We start from the raw sequence: 24,676 nt of genomic DNA, 5'->3' as shown, positions 1-24,676 counted from the left end.
AGCACGCACGCATGTCCGTAGGCTCTATCGCTCCATATTCCTAGAGCCCGCAGCCTTGCCGCATTACATGTTGCGATTGCTTTGATGTGTATGTCTATTGGCAGAATGTGCATCATAACATTGAGGGCTTCAGCCGGACAAGTCCGAATTGTCCCTGTCACCCCGATGCATGCTGATCTTTGTATACTATATACCATTTTAGGTTTTATTTCACGTGTAGTATGCAACGGTTGCTTTGTGAGCACGATGTTCCATGTTACGTTTCCATGATAGCTATGAATCTAGGATGACGCCTAGGTACTTGGCGTGATCTGATAGGGGTATTTCTTGACCTCTTAGTCGTGGTAGATTGGAAGCGACTCTAGAGTGCTTCAGATTGATCTGCACGACCTTGAGCATCATCTTATTGTGGGGATGATGTTGATGGCCCCTCTAGCTGCATATTATCTAGCAGCTTTCCGGCATCGTCGATGTCATCTGCATCGGCTTCTCCGTTCGGGACATGCGATCTTAGTATCTTTACTTTGGCTTCCCTCACGCCAAAGAACAGTTTGTTGCCGAGTCTCTCTAGTGCCTCCACTCCGGCTTCTGTTGTAGAGAGTACCAAACTCATGCTGTTATTGTTCGGGGGTTCATTGGCGATTACGGACCAATCGTTCATTGGAACATCCTTGTTCATCCTCGCCAGACCTTGTAGTAGTTTCGGGCCGTCACAATCTATCTTGGGCAGCCAAACTCTGGCACGAGGTCTTATTGGGATTTCTTTGGCTGGGATCAACCGCAGGCTGATATCTTCCCATGCACCGCTGATCTTAGCCATACATTTTTCCAAGAATCCCTTTGAGAACTCGTCCATGCATTTGATTACCCCGTAGCCACGATGAACCTCGCTTGAGTCGAAATGAGGCACGGGAGAATCTTCGTTTGTGAAAACATGCCCCAAAACATGTTCTGACCATTTAGTTTCTACCATGTTTCTTCCATGTTACGTTTCCATGATAGCATTGAATCTAGGATGACGCCTAGGTACTTGGCGTGATCTGATAGGGGTATTTCTTGACCTCTTAGTCGTTGTATATTGGAAGTGACTCTAGAGTGCTTCAGATTGATCTGCACGACCTTGAGCATGATCTTATTGTGGGGATGATATTGATGGCCCCTCTAGCTGTATATTATCTAGCAGCTTTCCGGCATCGTCGATGTCATCTGCATCGTCTTCTCCGTTCGGGCCATGCGATCTTAGTATCTATACTTTGGCTTCCCTCACGCCAAAGAACAGTTTGTTGCCGAGTCTCTCTTGTGCCTCCACTCCGGCTTCTGTTATAGAGAGAACCAAACTCATGCTGTTGTTGTTCGGGCGTTCAGTGGCGATTACGGACCAATCGTCCATTGGAACATCCTTGTTCATCCGCGCCAGACCTTGTAGTAGTTTCGGGCCGTCACAATCTATATTGGGCAGCCAAACTCTGGCACGAGGTCTTATTGGGATTTCTTGGGCTGGGATCAACCGCAGGATGATGTCTTCTGTAAGATCAATCAAACACTACTTTATGTTTTACAATCCTGAATAGAATGAATATATTATTTTCCAAATTTTCAGTATTATTATAATTATGTCGAAGGTTACTATTCAGAATACATTTTTATGTTTAATTTTTGTTTGATGTTTTTTCGGCTTAAGGTCAGTAAAAAACGTTGTTTATTTTTGTTTTCAATTTTTTATTCCAATATTTCGGTTGACATCGTCAACCATCTTCAGGGATAAACTACAATAAAAACGCAAATTAACATTTGAAAAACAAAAACAATTACAACACAAAATTTACATTTAATGAGAAAAGCAACAGCTTCAGATGCAGTTTTGAGCTAGACTAATTGCAACTAAGTTTTTTCTTTTCGTCGAGAGTGCTTGTGTACTATAATTCATTCTGATATCGCTGGGTGTATTTATTATGTGCAGCATTTTTAAGGTGAATCGTCTTTTGTAATTATTCTCCTGCGTTAGTATGTCTACGTTTTTGAAATTCGGTGTATGTCCTGTTAAAGTGTAGTGTGCTGCTAAGGCCGTCTTTTGTTCCAAGGGTTTGTCCATTTTTTTGATCCGACTTATGTCCGGAAAGTCTAGTTTTTAATTTTGTTTTCGTTGTACCAACATATACCTCCTGGCATATGTTGGTTCCGTCTCCATTGCATTTTATTTTGTAAACAATGTTGCACTTATCTTCCTTTTTAACTTTAGATTTTGTTTTACTGAAAAAACTGTTAACGTTGTTGCTCGTTTTTAGGGCTAACTGGTAGTCGTCCTTATTGTATAAATTGGAGGTCTTCAACCTTTCCGAAAAGCCAGATATATAAGTAATTGATTTGTATACCTTTTTTTTTTGGCTTCTTTTTGTGCTTTTTGTTTTTCCGTTGTATATTTTACATGTTTGTGTTTATTTCAGCTTTAGTCCATATTTTGTTGTAATTCAATTGTTTGAATAACAACAAAATATTTTAAAGTGGATATGAAATTGATTAGTTGCGGGCGAAGGGTAGGGAATACTATAGTTTCAGTTGTCACCAAACAACTTCATCAGTTCCCTTTCCCAGCTTTAGGGCCGTACAGCAAATTTCTCATTTTATTTAATTTGCGAAAAAGGGAACTGATGAAGTTGTTTGGTGACAACTGAAACTATAGTATTCCCTACCCTTCGCCCGCAACTAATCAATTTCATATCCACTTTAAAATATTTTGTTGTTATTCAAACAATTGAATTACAACAAAATATGGACTAAAGCTGAAATAAACACAAACATGTAAAATTCTGCAGTCCAACAATAAAAAACGCCAACAACGTTGTATATTTTATTAATTCTTCTATGGTTTTGTGGGGAAAATCGTTTTTGTATAAAATGTTATATATTTTTTGCTCATTTACTGCATGGAAACTCTCGTCGCTTATACTTAATACCCGATTAATAAAGTTCGTAGCGGTGTTTATCTTGACTCGTCGTGGATGCTTAGAATAGAAATTTATTAGACGTCCTGTTGCTGTAGGTTTTTGATACCAATCAAGTGATAGTCTGTTTCCTTGTCGAATTATAACTGCATCCAAGTATGGTAGTTTTTGGTTTTCTTCCAATTCGTGGGTAAATTGAATTTTTTTGTCAAAAGAATTCAGTTTGTTTAGTGTGTTGTCAATTTCAGTTTTTTTCACTATGCAGAAAATATCGTCTACGTACTTCGTTATTAATTTCGGCTTATCCGTCAGTTTATCTATTACAGCGCCCAATAATTCCTCCATTACGATATCCGCAATGATCGGTGACGCAGGCGATCCCATTGGTAGTCCTTTTTTCTGCTCGTACATTTTGTCATTATATAAAAAATATCTTGAATCTTTTATACAAAGAGTCAATATTTCTAAGAACAAATCTTTCGGTATTTTTGTGTGTTCGCTAATAAAATTCCATTTTTCTGATATAGTCCTTATTGCCAAATTTATCGGAACACTCGGAAATAAAGACACAACGTCAAATGAGATTAGTATTTCGTCATCATTGAAACTGGTTTCTTTAACTCTTGCTTTTAAAGCCAATGCGTCTTTTATATTTAGAATTTTTCGTCAGGTTTTTTTAAAATTCCTACTATATATTTTGAAAGTCCATATGTTGGCGAATTGATTGACGAGCATATGGGTCTAAGTGGTATTCCCTCTTTATGGATTTTCGGGAGACCATAAATTCGGGGCGCAACGGCTGTATTCGTCGTCATTATATTTTTCTCAAAAACGTCAATTATACTCATATTAAACAGCTTTTCTATTAATTTGTTATTTTTAGTTTGCAAGTTCGATGACGAAGAAAATATAACACAAACACTGTAAACAAAACTAAATCATATTCAAAATGCAACAAAAAAACCGCGTCATTAAAAGCATCCACAACATTTTTACTAAAGTGCAGGAACATGGGAATAATACCAAATTTTATACTTAATACAACAAAAACAACATACGAAATATTCAAAGTAAATGACAAAATACCGCCAAATTTAATAACTACTCTAGAAAAACACAACTACAACTTTCATATTAAAATTCTCAATTTACTTATACAACAAAAACATAAAGAAATCAACAAAAACAAAACTATGCTGGCAAAAACTAGAGAGAAACTTCAAAACCTAATGGACGAAAGAGATTACAATAATTATATGGAGAGCGAAAAATTACTTCACGAGAGTTATGACAACAATAACAAAACAAGACACATCAAGAAATACCAGAAACTAAAAGAAAAACACCAAAAAGAACTTAACATACAAAATAACGATTGGTTTTTTAACGCCACAAACACAACAATACCAAATGTTGTGCAATGGTTACTGTCGATGGGGCCCAAGTATGCATTGCCAACAACAAGAACAGCATTCCCCTTGAGGCTTGATTTTCAGAGATTGGTCCTCCTTTGATTTCCAGTTCCGACATGTTCTTTTCCAGATTCCCGAACTTCTCGTCGTGGGCCAGAAATTGCCTATCCAATTTCTTTAAATGGGTTTCTACAACCTCCACTCGCTTTTCAATAACTTGCGTAATATTCTCGAGTCTTTCGCTGATTTTTCTATAATTTCCCTCTAATTCTTCCAATTTTTGCGAATTTTTGTCCAATTCCCCTATCAGACATTTGAAGATTTCTTTTATTGTAATAGATTCCTCTTCCATTCACTTACTAAATTGCTGCATCAATGTTGCTGTAATCTCCCTCAGCTTCGATATCAGCACTTCTGTAACCTCCCTATAACTCGGAACCGCCTCTGAAGTTTCGTTTCTAATATCAAACGCATATTCATCGATGTCCATTCTGAGGCGCTCGAACAATTCCAAAATGCGTTTTTGTAGCTCAGCCTGTATTTATCCCAAAATCTCCCTGTTCGGGAATTATCCAGAACATCTGGTAACACCTCGAATCTGAGCAACGAACACACAGACGTACATTCGCACTAAGCGAACAACCATACTCACATACATGGGCGAAGATCAATACACGTGGACAAGCACACTAATGACGTAATTACAACAATAAACAAATGTAAGAAATACAAGAAGTAGCAAACTAAACGATAATTACATGATTATGGCAAAAAAAACAAAAGCACATTAATGAGATGTAATTAATGTCCTAATTAATTAATGTAATTAATTAATTAATGTCCTAATTTCTTTAGGAGCACTCAAATCTACTTGCTTTTTGAAATCGACGTTCTACACTCTCTAATGCTCTCAGATTCAATGACAGGGGTTTGTGACCCTCTTTTTGCTCAAGAGACCATCTTGTGGTCAGGACAGTCAACATTATTTCAAATTCCTGTGAAATCTCTGTGCGTTAAGAGATTTCACTCTTTTGTGAGGTGGAAAATCTTCCAAGAAAAAAATTCCTATCCCCTTCCGATTAATTTCGTGAAGATCTTTTTAAATCCACTACTTCCAAAAGGTGATGGTTGGTATGTTGTTCGTTTGGATTTTAAGGAGGCAAATTCTAATGGTATAAGTTTGGGATATTCCAGATCTAGTGCTATGGCTCCAGCGAACTCCCGAGTAAAGGAAGAGTATGTTTGAGTTGTTCCGGAATACAGTGAGTTGGAGAATATGCACTTGGTTTCTTCATTTAGTTCTTCCTCCCGCCCTACTTACTATTTACCTCGCCATGCTGTTGTCAAGCCTGAACGCACATCCACAAAAGTTCGAGTAATTTTGAATGTCTCCTCTCCTTCAAAAAGTTCGAGTGGTTTCCAACGTCTCCTTTCCTGCTTGGAGTGATTTGAATCTTAATGATACTCTTCGACTAAACCAGGCTGATTCTAAGATCGAGTTTTTTTCGTGTCGTATTCAATGCCGACATCGAAAATATATATAGGCACATTTGTGGTAGATGGGAGTCCCACAATCCCATCATCGTTTGATTGCCGATATCAAATATGTATGCTAGGATCTTGTTGGTTTGCTCACCCATTTTTTGTTCGTTCTTGGTTTGAGTCGAAACTTAAAATTACAGAAAATATAAAACAATATTATTATACTGGCATATAAGGAATGTACCAGTTAGGTTGTACCGATCTGAAAACTGCAGTGTGCCAAACCACACACTTTTCATAAGATAGCTCAAAGGAGGTGCACTGGCTTAGCAGTCATAAGGACCGAGGTTAAAATCCGGGTCGCATCAATACATTGTTTTAACATCCCCGTTATTTTGGAGACCAACTTTATCAATGTATAAGCGAGAATCCAGAATATCCAGGGTTTCCCTTTGCTGGAGAATATTTTGTATTTGTTTTTCTTTGAGTTACTCACGTGCTCAGTTTGATATCATGGTTTATATAAAAAAATCCCTTCAATCAAAAGTTTTTCTACAAAAGTTAATTACTTGATCAACTATATGGAATTTAATGAGGTGATTTTTAGAACTAATTGTCGATATCCACCATGGTTGGTTGGTTGGTTCGTTTACGTTGTGGCTACACTTTATAGCCTCAATTAGTATGTAAGGAATACCGTTTTGAAAACCACACCACTCGTTCAAATATTGTTATTTCGTAGTATTAAATTGGCAGTTAAATCCAGCCTGATGAGTTGAGAAATCGTAGAAGGTCTCCCGGACCTACTTCGGCTACCTCGGCGATATTATGAAGGAACGGCTGTCCTATAGCTTTAAGTCGTCGTTGCATTAGTGCAGGGCAGGAACAGAGGAGGTGCTCAACAGTTTCCTCCTCTTCTTCATCTCCGCAGCTGCGACAGTGGTCGTTGTGTGGTATAATTAAGCGCTTTGTGTGGTTACCGATAGCCCAGTGACCGGTTAACACTGCAATAAGTCTTGCCAGGTTCCGTTGATTTTGGCTGATTAGGAACTTTGTGCGTTTGGCGTTGTATTGAAGCCATGTAGATTTTGATATTCGGCATGTTTCCGTTTTGTCCCATCTACTCTCGGCCAATGATAGATAGTATTTGAAGATATCCCCTTTAACTACTCTCATTGGTGCTGCGACTGACGCCTTTGGGAGTTCGTTAGAGGCGGATCCTGCTCTGGCTAGTTCGACCGCTTTTTCGTTCCCATCCAGTCCCTTATGGCCTGGGATCCAGGGGAGAGTTCTCTTGACAGACGCCCTAGTTTAGCAAGTTCTTCTTTACAATCTTTCACTAGCTTCGATGTGGCAGAGTTTGATTTTAGTGCAAGGAGTGCCGCTTGACTGTCGACAAAAATTCCTATCGAGTTTGGTGTGTGGAGTTGTAAGAGAATAAAAGAAGCTTCATTTATGACCAGTATCTCCGCCTGAAAAACACTGCAGTCGTCAGGTAGCTTTATGGATGTAGATATAATTGCATCATACATTGATGTCATGACCTGTCATTGGTGATCCATTATTCCATTCTTTCCTGCTTGGAAATTTGACTTCAAAAGGCTGATCAAAAGTCGTTGTAGGAGCGCAGTAATCAGCAGTAGTTGCTATTTCTTTTGGTAGTTTGTGAAGCACGCACGCATGTCCGTAGGCTCTATCGCTCCATATTCCTAGAGCCCGCAGCCTTGCCGCATTACATGTTGCGATTGCTTTGATGTGTATGTCTATTGGCAGAATGTGCATCATAACATTGAGGGCTTCAGCCGGACAAGACCGAATTTTCCCTGTCACCCTGATGCATGCTGATCTTTGTATACTATATACCATTTTAGGTTTTATTTCACGTGTAGTATGCAACGGTTGCTTTGTGAGCACGATGTTCCATGTTACGTTTCCATGATAGCTATGAATCTAGGATGACGCCTAGGTACTTTGCGTGATCTGATAGGGGTATTTCTTGACCTCTTAGTCGTGGTAGATTGGAAGCGACTCTAGAGTGCTTCAGATTGATCTGCACGACCTTGAGCATCATCTTATTGTGGGGATGATGTTGATGGCCCCTCTAGCTGCATATTATCTAGCAGCTTTCCGGCATCGTCGATGTCATCTGCATCGGCTTCTCCGTTCGGGACATGCGATCTTAGTATCTTTACTTTGGCTTCCCTCACGCCAAAGAACAGTTTGTTGCCGAGTCTCTCTAGTGCCTCCACTCCGGCTTCTGTTGTAGAGAGTACCAAACTCATGCTGTTATTGTTCGGGGGTTCATTGGCGATTACGGACCAATCGTTCATTGGAACATCCTTGTTCATCCTCGCCAGACCTTGTAGTAGTTTCGGGCCGTCACAATCTATCTTGGGCAGCCAAACTCTGGCACGAGGTCTTATTGGGATTTCTTTGGCTGGGATCAACCGCAGGCTGATATCTTCCCATGCACCGCTGATCTTAGCCATACATTTTTCCAAGAATCCCTTTGAGAACTCGTCCATGCATTTGATTACCCCGTAGCCACGATGAACCTCGCTTGAGTCGAAATGAGGCACGGGAGAATCTTCGTTTGTGAAAACATGCCCCAAAACATGTTCTGACCATTTAGTTTCTACCATGTTTCTTCCATGTTACGTTTCCATGATAGCATTGAATCTAGGATGACGCCTAGGTACTTGGCGTGATCTGATAGGGGTATTTCTTGACGTCTTAGTCGTTGTATATTGGAAGTGACTCTAGAGTGCTTCAGATTGATCTGCACGACCTTGAGCATGATCTTATTGTGGGGATGATATTGATGGCCCCTCTAGCTGTATATTATCTAGCAGCTTTCCGGCATCGTCGATGTCATCTGCATCGTCTTCTCCGTTCGGGCCATGCGATCTTAGTATCTATACTTTGGCTTCCCTCACGCCAAAGAACAGTTTGTTGCCGAGTCTCTCTTGTGCCTCCACTCCGGCTTCTGTTATAGAGAGAACCAAACTCATGCTGTAGTTGTTCGGGGGTTCAGTGGCGATTACGGACCAATCGTCCATTGGAACATCCTTGTTCATCCGCGCCAGACCTTGTAGTAGTTTCGGGCCGTCACAATCTATATTGGGCAGCCAAACTCTGGCACGAGGTCTTATTGGGATTTCTTGGGCTGGGATCAACCGCAGGATGATGTCTTCTGTAAGATCAATCAAACACTACTTTATGTTTTACAATCCTGAATAGAATGAATATATTATTTTCCAAATTTTCAGTATTATTATAATTATGTCGAAGGTTACTATTCAGAATACATTTTTATGTTTAATTTTTGTTTGATGTTTTTTCGGCTTAAGGTCAGTAAAAAACGTTGTTTATTTTTGTTTTCAATTTTTTATTCCAATATTTCGGTTGACATTGTCAACCATCTTCAGGGATAAACTACAATAAAAACGCAAATTAACATTTGAAAAACAAAAACAATTACAACACAAAATTTACATTTAATGAGAAAAGCAACAGCTTCAGATGCAGTTTTGAGCTAGACTAATTGCAACTAAGTTTTTTCTTTTCGTCGAGAGTGCTTGTGTACTATAATTCATTCTGATATCGCTGGGTGTATTTATTATGTGCAGCATTTCTAAGGTGAATCGTCTTTTGTAATTATTCTCCTGCGTTAGTATGTCTACGTTTTTGAAATTCGGTGTATGTCCTGTTAAAGTGTAGTGTGCTGCTAAGGCCGTCTTTTGTTCCAAGGGTTTGTCCATTTTTTTGATCCGACTTATGTCCGGAAAGTCTAGTTTTTAATTTTGTTTTCGTTGTACCAACATATACCTCCTGGCATATGTTGGTTCCGTCTCCATTGCATTTTATTTTGTAAACAATGTTGCACTTATCTTCCTTTTTAACTTTAGATTTTGTTTTACTGAAAAAACTGTTAACGTTGTTGCTCGTTTTTAGGGCTAACTGGTAGTCGTCCTTATTGTATATATTGGAGGTCTTCAACCTTTCCGAAAAGCAAGGTATATAAGTAATTGATTTGTATACCTTTTTTTTTGGCTTCTTTTTGTGCTTTTTGTTTTTCCGTTGTATATTTTACATGTTTGTGTTTATTTCAGCTTTAGTCCATATTTTGTTGTAATTCAATTGTTTGAATAACAACAAAATATTTTAAAGTGGATATGAAATTGATTAGTTGCGGGCGAAGGGTAGGGAATACTATAGTTTCAGTTGTCACCAAACAACTTCATCAGTTCCCTTTCCCAGCTTTAGGGCCGTACAGCAAATTTCTCATTTTATTTAATTTGCGAAAAAGGGAACTGATGAAGTTGTTTGGTGACAACTGAAACTATAGTATTCCCTACCCTTCGCCCGCAACTAATCAATTTCATATCCACTTTAAAATATTTTGTTGTTATTCAAACAATTGAATTACAACAAAATATGGACTAAAGCTGAAATAAACACAAACATGTAAAATTCTGCAGTCCAACAATAAAAAACGCCAACAACGTTGTATATTTTATTAATTCTTCTATGGTTTTGTGGGGAAAATCGTTTTTGTATAAAATGTTATATATTTTTTGCTCATTTACTGCATGGAAACTCTCGTCGCTTATACTTAATACCCGATTAATAAAGTTCGTAGCGGTGTTTATCTTGACTCGTCGTGGATGCTTAGAATAGAAATTTATTAGACGTCCTGTTGCTGTAGGTTTTTGATACCAATCAAGTGATAGTCTGTTTCCTTGTCGAATTATAACTGCATCCAAGTATGGTAGTTTTTGGTTTTCTTCCAATTCGTGGGTAAATTGAATTTTTTTGTCAAAAGAATTCAGTTTGTTTAGTGTGTTGTCAATTTCAGTTTTTTTCACTATGCAGAAAATATCGTCTACGTACTTCGTTATTAATTTCGGCTTATCCGTCAGTTTATCTATTACAGCGCCCAATAATTCCTCCATTACGATGTCCGCAATGATCGGTGACGCAGGCGATCCCATTGGTAGTCCTTTTTTCTGCTCGTACATTTTGTCATTATATAAAAAATATCTTGAATCTTTTATACAAAGAGTCAATATTTCTAAGAACAAATCTTTCGGTATTTTTGTGTGTTCGCTAATAAAATTCCATTTTTCTGATATAGTCCTTATTGCCAAATTTATCGGAACACTCGGAAATAAAGACACAACGTCAAATGAGATTAGTATTTCGTCATCATTGAAACTGGTTTCTTTAACTCTTGCTTTTAAAGCCAATGCGTCTTTTATGTTATATTTAGAATTTTTCGTCAGGTTTTTTTAAAATTCCTACTATATATTTTGAAAGTCCATATGTTGGCGAATTGATTGACGAGCATATGGGTCTAAGTGGTATTCCCTCTTTATGGATTTTCGGGAGACCATAAATTCGGGGCGCAACGGCTGTATTCGTCGTCATTATATTTTTCTCAAAAACGTCAATTATATTCATATTAAACAGCTTTTCTATTAATTTGTTATTTTTAGTTTGCAAGTTCGATGACGAAGAAAATATAACACAAACACTGTAAACAAAACTAAATCATATTCAAAATGCAACAAAAAAACCGCGTCATTAAAAGCATCCACAACATTTTTACTAAAGTGCAGGAACATGGGAATAATACCAAATTTTATACTTAATACAACAAAAACAACATACGAAATATTCAAAGTAAATGACAAAATACCGCCAAATTTAATAACTACTCTAGAAAAACACAACTACAACTTTCATATTAAAATTCTCAATTTACTTATACAACAAAAACATAAAGAAATCAACAAAAACAAAACTATGCTGGCAAAAACTAGAGAGAAACTTCAAAACCTAATGGACGAAAGAGATTACAATAATTATATGGAGAGCGAAAAATTACTTCACGAGAGTTATGACAACAATAACAAAACAAGACACATCAAGAAATACCAGAAACTAAAAGAAAAACACCAAAAAGAACTTAACATACAAAATAACGATTGGTTTATTAACGCCACAAACACAACAATACCAAATGTTGTGCAATGGTTACTGTCGATGGGGCCCAAGTATGCATTGCCAACAACAAGAACAGCATTCCCCTTATTGAATGTCATCGCTGAGAGCGAAGAATGCATACAAACACTTGACAATAAAGAGGATCAGGAAAATGCGAGAGTGAAAATAGTCTCTCTTATTGACGACCACTTACAACAGACGAAATTAAGCAAAAGAGATAAGTTTATAATTGACACAGTGGGTAGAACAAAACAATTTTTAAAGGAAAATAACGACGTCTTGATATTAAATGCAGACAAAGGGGGAAAGACTGTGGCGATGAACAAGGATGACTATGAAAATAAGATGAAATCAATATTATGGGACATGTGCACATATAGAAGATTAAAACGAGATCCGACATCGAACTTGCAAACTAAAAATAACAAATTAATAGAAAAGCTGTTTAATATGAATATAATTGACGTTTTTGAGAAAAATATAATGACGACGAATACAGCCGTTGCGCCCCGAATTTATGGTCTCCCGAAAATCCATAAAGAGGGAATACCACTTAGACCCATATGCTCGTCAATCAATTCGCCAACATATGGACTTTCAAAATATATAGTAGGAATTTTAAAAAACCTGACGAAAAATTCTAAATATAACATAAAAGACGCATTGGATTTAAAAGCAAGAGTTAAAGAAACCAGTATCAATGATGACGAAATACTAATCTCATTTGACGTTGTGTCTTTATTTCCGAGTGTTCCGATAAATTTGGCAATAAGGACTGTATCAGAAAAATGGAATTTTATTAGCGAACACACAAAAATACCGAAAGATTTGTTCTTAGAAATATTGACTCTTTGTATAAAAGATTCAAGATATTTTTTATATAATGACAAAATGTACGAGCAGAAAAAAGGACTACCAATGGGATCGCCTGCGTCACCGATCATTGCGGACATCGTAATGGAGGAATTATTGGACGCTGTAATAGATAAACTGACGGATAAGCCGAAATTAATAACGAAGTACGTAGACGATATTTTCTGCATAGTGAAAAAAACTGAAATTGACAACACACTAAACAAACTGAATTCTTTTGACAAAAACATTAAATTTACCCACGAATTGGAAGAAAACCAAAAACTACCATACTTGGATGCAGTTATAATTCGACAAGGAAACAAACTATCACTTGATTGGTATCAAAAACCTACAGCAACAGGACGTCTAATAAATTTCTATTCTATAAACACCGCTACAAACTTTATTAATCGGGTATTAAGTATAAGCGACGAGAGTTTCCATGCAGTAAATGAGCAAAAAATATATAACATTTTATACAAAAACGATTTTCCCCACAAAACCATAGAAGAATTAATAAAATATACAACGGAAAAACAAAAAGCACAAAAAGAAGACAAGAAAGAAAAAGTATACAAATCAATTACTTATATACCTGGCTTTTCGGAAAGGTTAAAGACCTCCAATATATACAATAAGGACGACTACCAGTTAGCCCTAAAAACGAGCAACAACGTTAACAGTTTTTTCAGTAAAACAAAATCTAAAGTTTAAAAGGAAGATAAGTGCAACATTGTTTACAAAATAAAATACAATGGAGACGGAACCAACATATGCCAGGAGGTATATGTTGGTACAACGAAAACAAAATTAAAAACTAGACTTTCCGGACATAAGTCGGATCAAAAAATGGACAAACCCTTGGAACAAAAGACGGCCTTAGCAGCACACTGCACTTTGACAGGACATACTCCGAATTTCAAAAACGTAGACATACTAATGCAGGAGAATAATTACAAAAGACGATTCACCTTAGAAATGCTGCACATAATAAATACACCCAGCGATATCAGAATGAATTATAAAACCGATACCGATCACTGTGCACACATATATAGACATTTAGTACACAAGCACTCTCGACGAAAAGAAAAAACTTAGTTGCAATTAGTCTAGCTCAAAACGGCATCTGAAGCTGTTGCTTTTCTCATTAAATGTAAATTTTGTGTTATAATTGTTTTTGTTTTTCAAATGTTAATTTGCGTTTTTATTGTAGTTTATCCCTGAAGATGGTTGACGATGTCAACCGAAATATTGGAATAAAAATTTGAAAACAAAAATAAACATCGTTTTTTACTGACCTTAAGCCGAAAAAAACATCAAACAAAAATTAACCACCAACAGGTCAACAATAAACACCAAGAACATTTTTATGTTTTCCACATAAATATAGTGCTTACAACTCGGCCACGCTCCCTTGCACACGTCCTCGGGTGCAACATGCATCTTAATTCTAGATCCAAACTATTCTTACATTTGTGATTTCTGCAGAAAATTTAGGTTATAAATTAAGTCCTAGAAATATCTTAAAATTATTTCAAATTTCTATTCCAGTATCCATTCTAAACACTTATATTTTCTCAATTCTCCCAGTGTACATTCTTTTTTTGAGAACCCTTTTTGACATCAGCAATCTAGGCTTGGTTATATTCGCTTGCAAAGTAAAGATTATATATTTCATCATAAATTGCATAAAACATTTTTTTCTTGTGTCATTTCTTCTAGTCGCCGATATATGTATATAATTCGACACCAGAGTACTCCACTCTTAAGAGAACATTCTAAGATTATCTTTATTTTAGAAATCTCATATACACATTTCTCCAATCTCAGTTTTCCTAATAGAAGAATAATATTTCAAAATGTCCTCTCATATACGAAATTACCCGTATAATTATATACTCGTACATGCAAAGACGGACCATATTTAAGGCATAGGAAATCTTATTAAAATGTTAATGCTAACTAAGGTAATCTTTATTGAGCAACAGTGTTTCTACTTTCTAATTACAGTTAGTGCCATATAGAAAAACTTTATTAAAAGTATACAAACATTAAAGATCATTGTAGATCAATTTGCATTTCCCCGTTTCTCTGAATCATTTCTATTGATATTTATGTTTGTTCTCTTCTTCATACGTATTTTCGTATTAAATTGTGAATCCTATCCTAGTTCAACTTTGAATGAATAACAGTAATGTATATGTATATTAGGGTGGGGCGATTTGTGTGGAAGCAAAAAACCCTTAATGAGCCCTTCGCGTTTCTGACTCCTGGGATTGAACTGAGCAAAAAAGTCCACTGGACCATATATCTACCGTGAAAATCGAGCCTCCCGATTTAGACTTTAAGTTTCTTATTGACGTTTTTTGGATACTTTAGCATATAACAGCCAAACCATTGGGATTTTCGATCCAACACAAAGACAAACATTGTAGCCAAGACAGTAATTGAAAACTCTCTAATACACCGCAAAAGCATTGGAACGCTCCTTCAGGCAGTTTTGGCCTTAAGAATGTGTAAACTTTTCGGAAAATGTCGATAAATGACATTGTGCTACAAAATTTGACCCGAAAAATATTCAAGTGTTCTGATGCAAAATTATATCGTGTTGGGATCCATGGACAACGACAGTGCCTTTATTTCGTTTGGGTCACTTCGTTTTATTTTTTTATAACGGTAAAAGTAGTGAAAATCTGTGTTTCTTACATTTTCAGATTTAAACGGGCATATCTTATTTTTTCCACAAGGGATTTCTTTTGGTCCTTCTTCCTTTTAAAGGGGTGAATAATGTCTTTTGAATAAGCTATTATTGTTTTAAATCGGTTAACAAATGGCTATGTTATAGAGGTTTATGTCTGAAAAAACCCACAAAAAACCTATAAAGGCATTTCTCATAATTTTCAAAATAAATATTGAACAAAACAAAAAAACATTATATTTTTGAAAATTATGAGAAATTCCTTTATAGTTTTTTTGTGGGATTTTTCAGACATAAACCACTATAACTTAGCCATTTGTTAACCGATTGAAAACAATAATAGCTTATTCAAAAGACATTATTCACCCCTTTAAAAGGAAGATGGATCAAAAGAAATCCGTTGTGGAAAAAATAAGATATGCCCGTTTAAATTTTAAAATTTAAGAAACCCAGATTTTCACTACTTTTACCGTTATAAAAAAATAAAACAAAGTGACCCAAACGAAATAAAGGCATTGTCGTTGTCCATGGATCCCAACACGATATAATTTTGCATCAGAACACTTGAATATTTTTCGGGTCAAATTTTGTAGCACAATGTCATTTATCGACATTTTCCGAAAAGTTTGCACATTCTTAAGGCCAAAACTGCCTGAAGGAGCGTTCCAATGCTTTTGAGATGTATTAGAGAGTTTTCAATTACTGTCTTGGCTACAATGTTTGTCTTTGTGTTGGATCGAAAATCTCAATGGTTTGGCTGTTATATGCCAAAATATCCAAAAAACGTCAATAACAAACTTAAAGTCAAAATCGGGAGGCTCGATTTTCATCGTAAACATATGGTCCAGTAGACTTTATTGCTCAGTTCAACCCCAGGAATCAGAAACGCGAAGGGCCCATTAAGGTTTTCAAATCGCCCCGCCCTAATGTATATCCCAAAATAACATACAATTTTAAAGAATTATCGTATCTAATCCACGTGTTGGGAAACATGTAATTTCTAAGTCACTTTTTCGATTCTCCCTCTCTTTCTATTTGAGCTTATTTAATTTCCATAAATATAAGTATAAAACTCCAATCTCATTTCTCCAATTGAATATAATATTCACATTATGAAAGAAATGGTGATGAAAGTTATATAGGCTATTACCGTATTAAACTCTACATTGTAAAACAGATAGTTTTGGACGAAGTTAATATTTCATCCATAAAAACTATTATTGAGTGATGACCTGAGTCATTATTCGTGGAGATTTTATAGTAGTCACTTGCACATCTGGACCAGCGAAAACATTTACTCTCCCAAATGCCGTTCTTTATGATTCATAATGACTATTAGGTTAAATGAGTATTGTCTTATGAGATGAAGAAATCATTCGTTGCGATTGGGTTCTATTCACTTGCACATCTGGGCCAGTGAAAAATCGTTGCCACCTTTTTATCTTTCAATTTCTGGCAACCCTTGTTGTGTTTAGTTGTGTTATTTTTGTGTTCTACAAAGTGGATAATTTATTATAAAAATTTTATTAGTTTCAGTGTTTTTTCGTGTTTGATTTACCGAATTAATAAAAATATATAATTAAACGCTTTAGTGCTCAGTGAAGTTCTGTTTTATAACATATTAGTTTGGCAGATAAGTAAAATTTAATTTTGTGTCTGTCTCAGTGTTTCATAGTGATTATTTTGTTTTGTTTTATTTTTGACATTTGCTATTGTGTCTTGTGCTTTTACATATTTGTTCGTAATATTTTATTGGCTAAGATTTAGAGCATACTTTGAGGCGGTTTTAAAATTAAACAACTTTAAATTTTTTAAAACTTTTTATTGGCTTTTGGTATAGCATACTTTTAGGCATAACTATTAATAATGGAATGTATAAATAAAGACTGTAAAGTTACAAGTTTGAAAGAGCGTTTGTTGACTTGTTGGTTATGTGAGAAGCATGAACATTTGAAATGCTTAGGTTTCACTGGCAAACATTTTGATGTCATTACTGATCGCAATAATGGATTTCGTTGGGCATGTGCCAATTGTAGGTCCCTGGAAGTAGATTTTTACCGTCTCTTCAGGGAATCTAAAATGGAGCTTGCTGCCATGAGGAAGGATTTTGAAGTCGTTTTTTCAAGGCTTGAAATTTTTGAAAAAATGTTTAAAAATTTTGATTTCGCTGATGGCTCTCCGAAACGTAAAAAAATCTCAACTGTTGTTCCTGGTGATAACTTAATTAGCCTTAATTCACCAGCTGTGGTTCCGCCACGCAAGTCTGCTGAGACCTTACCTTCGGAAAATAGCCTGGCCCTACCGGGGCAGCGTTCATCACTTCCAATCGTCTCAAGTTCAAAGGGAAATTCGACAATAGAAATGCCTTCTTCAGAAATGTTACCCATATGTTCTCTAACTAATTCTATACCTATAGTTACTGTCAATGCACCCTTTTCAAATGTTAATGCTTCTGTTCCAATTACACCTCAAATTCAGGAAACTGATCAAACTTTAAATTCCAATCCTTCTTGGTCTGGGGGTAGTAATGAACTAATCGTAATTCCTCCCAGAAAAAGTATTTTTATTTCCAGACTACATCCTAAAACAACTGTAGATAACATATATAATTACCTAAAAGCTAGATTGAATAATTTACGTGACACTGACTGCAAAATTATGAAATATAATTCGTCAACGCCACGTGTCATATCATCTTTTAAATTAACTGTGCCTCATGAGTTCTTTAATGTTATATTAAATGATTCATTTTGGCCAGAAAGTACACTAGTTAAAGAATATATATACAGAGATAAATCTAATACTAATAATCCTGTAGTTATTCCTTCAGTCGTGCCTGTTTCAAAAAACCAATAAGTTCGCTATCCTTACTTTACCAAAATGTTAGAGGTCTTAATACTAAACTTAATAATATTTACTTAAAATCTTTTGGTTGTGATCTTAAAATCCTAGTTTTTACAGAAACTTGGCTGAAACCAGGTATTCGTGACACTGAGATTTTGTCAGATCAGTACCAAGTATACAGAAAAGATCGGTTAAACAAAATTGGTGGAGGAGTATTTATTGCAGTTCATAATTCCATTGCATCAGAGCGAATTATGCTTACTGAATACCCTTATATTGAATTTGTGTGTGTTAAAATAAAATATTTAAATCAATCCTTTATTATAACGTGCTCCTACATTGCCCCAAACTCAGACATAGACATTTATCTTAAACATTCTGAATTAATAAAAGAAGTTTCATTACGGCATTCAGCAAATTCTGAATTGATTTGTCTTGGTGATTTTAATTTACCTAACTCAGGTCTCAGGTGACAACATAGTAGATTATGTACCTGTTTCATCAACAGAACTCTCTACAGACATGTTATCATTCTGGGAAAATATTTTTGATCAATGTCTCTATCAAATAAATAATATCTATAATTCTAAAGGCAAAATTTTAGACTTAGTGTTTTCTTCAACCATAAACTCTTCTGTATGTGCAAGTCCTCCATTCTCAGAACCTGAAGATATGTATCATCCCACCCTTATGGTAACTCTTGAACTCAATAATAGCTTAACTACTAAAACTTTATCGCAAACTAAGCCAAGTAAACTAAATTTTGGTAAAACTAATGTGGTCCTTCTGCGTTCTTTCTTATCAAATAATACTTGGTTACCTCAGGGAAACATTGATTCCCGTATTTCAAATTTTTATAAAGTACTTAATGATGCATTAACAGTATCAGTTCCTCTTTTAAAGATGTGCTCAGAAATGGGTCCTGCTTGGTTTACTCCACATCTCAGGAGTTTGCGCAATATGAAAAGTAGAATGTATAAAAAATTTAAAAGATGTAATTCCACTTTAAACTTTACCAATTATGCAAAAGCTAGAAATGCGTTCAACAGAGAAAATTCAAGGTGTTATTCAAATTACTTAATTAAGATGCGAAATAATTTTCATAGTAATCCTAAAAACTTTTATAAATTCGTAAACTCTAAAAGAAAAGTACGTGAATTTCCTAGTAGCATGAGACTTGGTTGTAGTGAATCATGTGACCCTAATGACATTGCAAATATGTTTGCTGACTTTTTTCAAAATACTTACTCCAAATGTTCAACTAACTCCCTTAATTACCCTTATAATATTCATAAACTTAACCAGTTTCCTCGCATTATTCTCACTGAGGATGATGTATTAAATGGTTTATTGTCATTGAAATATTCAAACTCACCAGGTTCTGATGGTGTTCCGACTTCTATTTTAAAATCATGTGCATATGAACTTTATCGTCCCCTAACAATTATTTTCAATGACTCGTTGACATTGGGATATTTCCCACTTGTCTGGAGATCTAGCTATATTATTCCTTTGCATAAATCTGATAGTAGATGTGTGATTGAAAACTATAGAGGTATTGCAAAACTAAGTGCAATTCCTAAACTTTTTGAGCTTCTGGTTTCACGCCGAATAACTCATTTCGTTAGATCTATAATATCACCTTATCAACATGGTTTCGTTAAGGCTAGGTCTACCTTGACAAATTTATTGGAACTTACATGTCACGTTCACAATGGATTCGTAAATAAATGTCAAACTGATGTTATATACACAGATTTCAGTAAGGCCTTTGACACCGTTGTACACGAATTGTTAATATATAAGCTTGATTCTATGGGGTTCCCATCAATACTCTTGTCGTGGATACGTTCTTATCTACAGGACCGTACCCAAAGGGTTTCTTTTAATGATATTCTGTCAAAAAATATAACTGTGCATTCTGGTGTTCCTCAGGGTAGCCATTTAGGTCCATTACTTTTTGTACTCTACTTAAATGACCTTCCATCTGTTATTCGTTGCTCTAAAGTATTAATGTTTGCTGACGATGTTAAACTGTTTAGCAATCATGATTCTTATAATCAATCAATTAATCTGCAACATGATTTGTATTCTCTTTCCAACTGGTGTAGTGTCAACGGTATGTCATTAAACTTAAAAAAATGTAAAAAATTGTCATTTTATAGATCTCGTCCTGATTCTTGCGATTATTTCATAGGTTCGCACAAATTGGATAATGTAGACTCGTTTGTGGATCTTGGAGTTATTTTAGATAGTAAATTGCGTTTCAACTTACATATAGAGTCTTGTGTTAATAAAGCCAAGTCATTACTTGGCTTTATAAAACGCTGGTCTAAGGAATTTGACGATCCATACGTGACCAAACGCTTATTCACTAGCCTTGTCCGACCAACATTGGAATACGGTTGTGTACTTTGGAGTCCTTTTTACAAATGTTATTCTGATAAGATAGAATCAGTACAAGTTCAATTTCTTTTATTTGCTCTTAGAGGCTTAGGGTGGAGCACAAGTGAATCTCTTCCACCATATGAAAACCGTCTAAAGTTAATTGACCTTCCAACGTTGGAAAAAAGACGTTTAATGCTCAGATCTATATTCATTATTAAACTTTTGCGTGGACAAATTGAATCACAGTTTTTAATTGGCGAAATCAATTTTAATGTACCTTCACGTAATACTCGAAACTACATACCACTTAAATTAACGTTAGCGAAATCTAATTATGTAATAAGTAATCCACTCCGATCTTTATGTGATGAATATAACAAGTTATATAATAGGATGTCTTTATCGGAACCTCTGCATGTCATAAAAAACTTTATCTTACGTTCTTAGTATTGTTGTAGCAGTTGCCAGGCAATATGTTAGATTAGACCTATTTTATTTTTTGATGTGTTTGTCTTTAAAATGTAACTTTCTAACCGGCTGATGTTTTGCTGTAGCTGGTTTTCCCTAGTCTACTAATCCCCCATATTCCGGAATATGAGGTGTACGCGCTCCCTACGTTAAGGGGAGGTGGCCCTCTCGGTCGGCAAGGGCGGGAAAGAGTGGCGTTGGGAACGATCGAAAGAAAAAAAAAAAAAAATATATCATCTCCCCATCTCGGCATTGGAATAACTTTCCTTTTCAGATCTCTGAAATCTATGCCATTCTGTATTCGCCATTATTCTTTTTCAAAAGACTATGACCAGAATACCAGGATGATGAGTCCTGATAAGTTAAGCACTTTATTCTTTTTTTACCACTTCATGTATTCACTTGCACAACTGGACCAGTGAAAAATCATTGCCACCATTTTATCTATCAATATCTTCTCCCCATCTCGGCATTGGAATAACTTTCCTATTCAGATCTCTGAAATCTATGCCATTCTGTATTCGCCATTATTCATTTTCAAAAGACTATGGTTCGAATACGAGGATGATGAGTCTTGAATTAGACCAGCATTCTTATCCTCCCAATAAGCCATTCCATATAATGTGTACCATACTGGTACCCATGTTTCCAATCAACCCAATAAAATCGTCATTCAATCATAATCAGGGATACTATCCTTGGCCGTTATCATCACATGATAATCATAAGTAAAAACAGTATATTGCAGCAGCAACTACATTTACAAACTGTTAATCATATCAATTCACAACAAAATAATAACTGGCAAATCCGCTATATACGGTATTTTCAACTTTGATTGACTCTTCTTTAAATAAGTCAATACAATATTACCTCAAAATAATATAACTGCACTTCCAATATAAAGAAATATATCACAATTCAAACAGATATCTTTTCATTTCAGATACAAACATTTTACGTTTTCACTACAATTGATTTTGATGACTTACCTGTCATCTCTTAACACACTTGAATCAGATGTCGCCAAAGTCACACATCTTAAGCATTTTTTTGCCCTGATACCACAATTACCATCTTCTTGGAATTGCTATGTGCATAATCTTAAATTTCCATTGATAGGTTTAATCGCACACACTCTCTATTGATACTCCGGTCTTGATTGAACAATTCGTTGATATTCCTTTCTGCATATTTTTCAGATCTCAGAGTTCGATTCATGTAAATCCTGGCAATTATTAGGCATTCTGTTCCACGCAGGAAATCAAAATCCATTTTATGGGAACGAAATGCCACATCCAACAATTTCTGATGGGTTTCACTCAAAATTCTATCTTTTAAGCTTCGCTTATCCATAAAAGCATTATACGTCCTCGACATTCCTCAGACGCGTATATAGTTTTTGGTGTATCCCACCGCTGCTTTGTAAGCTCAATCAAACACGACTTTATGTTTTAACAATCCTGAATAGAATGAATATATTATATTCCAAATTTTCAGTATTATTATAATTATGTCGAAGGTTACTATTCAGAACACATTTTTATGTTTCCCACATAACTATAGTGCTTACACTTCCATTGCACCGCTGATCTTAGCCATACATTTTTCCAAGAATACCTTTGAGAACTCGTCCATGCATTTGATTACACTGTAGCCACGATAAACCTCGCTTGAGTCGAAATGAGGCACGGGAGAATCTTCGTTTGTGAAAACATGCTCCAAAACTTTTTCTGACAATTTAGTTTCTACCATGACCCATTCCGCAGTGGTGATAGGGGACAGCTTTCCCTTCTTGTCGTTAGCCACGGCAACTATCAGGTCGTCCTTAACAACTTCATTGAAGGGACGTTTTATTGTTGAATAGGCAGTAGTGTTGTGTTTTTCCTCTTGGCGGGCTTATTGTCCTCAGTCCGGGAGCGCTCATGTTTGGAGGAAGTTGGGCGATCATCGTTTCTAGAGGTTTTGGCTTCCTCGTATTCCTCGATGATTTTAGTGTATTTTATTTTGTCTAGCTCATGCCGTTCGTGGACCGTACCATTTGCAGCATTCTTGGCGATCTTGCCGAGAATGAATTTTGCCTTCTGCTATAGGGCCTTCGAAAGTCGGCTGGACTTTTCTTTTTCTTATTGGTTTGTGTAGTTTTAACATCCTCAGAGACGGTCAGATTTTCTGTTTTTGTGGTTGTCTGATGAAGTGTGTCAGAACCGACAACACTTAGTTGGCTAGCTACCAGCTCCTGGCTGGATGCTAAAAGGTCATCCTCGGACGATTTGCCAGACTGCAACCGAGGAGTTTTGTTTTTATTTTCTATTGTATTTTTCTCCATATGTTGTTCCCACGAGTGTGCCGTAAGGGGATGGACCATCGTACGCAGTGACGGCTTGCGCAGACTAGGCTACTAATAAGTACAACTCGACCCGTGCCCTGGCGCAGAGGGGGGAATGCTAGCGACCACACTTCTTTAGACACTAGTCGGCCATTCAGATCCTCAGCACAACTCCTTGATCTTAAAAGTGTACATATATGTCACTCGTCCCAAAGGTAATCTGTGGAGCAAAATCAGTTCACCTCCTGGGCTCGTGACAATTCCCTCCTACTTTTGCAACCGGGCTTCGGACCGTCTTTGACGGAGGTATCCACCATATATACCATACTTTCTAATTAAAGTTTTTGCCAATTGAAGTTCTGAAAAAATAACTTCTACGAACATTCCCTTATTCTTAGCAAGAAAAAAAACCTAAATAAAGTAAATAAGAAAGCAACCTTTTATTCGGAGTACGGCGAACGAATTTTTCTCTATAATGAATTGCAAATTGAAAACGCAGCTTTTTCCAGCATATTTTCACCTTTTCATCCTCTCTATAGCGAACTTCTATATACTATAACGAAGTTTTTTCATTCAAACATTTAAATTCTCACACAAAATAATCCCCCTATAACGAATTTTTGAGAAACGTTATTCATTGTAGTTTACACAATAAATGTGAAACAAAACACATTCATCAGCGGTCTTATTTAGTGAAGTTCACATAAAAAGGAGAAGCAAAACTCATTTATTTAAAATGCCAGATGTGGGTATTCTGGAGGGAAGAAAATGCTGGATTTACTGCTGTTTTAGATAGAAGTATATTTCGTGGATTTAAAAATATTTTCCTCTCGATTGCAGTTATGAAATCCGGTTGGGAGAATCCGGCGTGAATATCCCGGGCACTTTGCAGTAGCACTGCAATAAAATATGCTGCAATTGGACCGTGTACTCTTTCGAAGCTCCCAATACGTAATAAATAAATGAAATAATTATTATGTAAACAATAAATTTTAAAAATTTTGAACTTAAAATTAGAGTGTTCTGCCACATTGACTCCAGGATGAGGGGATCCATCGCAGCATGGATTGACTGCTCTTCTTCGGAATATGCATGTATCTTGAAAGGAAGTTTGTGCTTTGTAGGGAGGAAAATGCAATAGTGGTTACAAAGTAACACATGGACAGCAGATAATTTGGAACATGATCTTCAACTTTTACCTCGTAAACAGCACAACAGTATAGGAAATCGTTGTTGGAAACGAAAA

The 24,676-nt window shown here is 36.0% G+C and overlaps 3 protein-coding genes across 7 annotated transcripts in view; 1 reads left to right on the top strand and 2 right to left on the bottom strand.

Moving 5' to 3' along the window:
• LOC141405249 (protein pangolin, isoforms A/H/I/S-like) overlaps positions 1-24,676 on the top strand; it is a 449,154-nt gene that overhangs the window by 343,661 nt on the left and 80,817 nt on the right. The gene's annotated exons all lie outside the window — the stretch shown is intronic.
• LOC141386747 (uncharacterized) lies at positions 404-973 on the bottom strand. Its single transcript, XM_073955667.1, has one exon. It carries the CDS (start codon positions 971-973, stop codon positions 404-406), a length of 570 nt encoding a protein of 189 aa, XP_073811768.1.
• On the bottom strand, positions 7,909-8,478 carry LOC141386746 (uncharacterized). Its single transcript, XM_073955666.1, has one exon. It carries the CDS (start codon positions 8,476-8,478, stop codon positions 7,909-7,911), a length of 570 nt encoding a protein of 189 aa, XP_073811767.1.

Source organism: Musca autumnalis, unplaced genomic scaffold, assembly GCF_047663935.1.
Source record: "Musca autumnalis isolate F117 unplaced genomic scaffold, ASM4766393v1 scaffold_5, whole genome shotgun sequence".
Classification (NCBI taxonomy): Eukaryota; Metazoa; Arthropoda; class Insecta; order Diptera; family Muscidae; genus Musca; species Musca autumnalis.
The sequence above is the reverse complement of the archived record's forward strand: the minus strand, read 5'-3'. Positions and strand labels throughout refer to the sequence as shown.

Coding starts and splice junctions, on each gene's coding strand:
- LOC141386747 (XM_073955667.1), bottom strand. CDS start 973: ATGGTAGAAACTAAATGGTCAGAACATGTTTTGGGGCATGTTTTCACA.
- LOC141386746 (XM_073955666.1), bottom strand. CDS start 8,478: ATGGTAGAAACTAAATGGTCAGAACATGTTTTGGGGCATGTTTTCACA.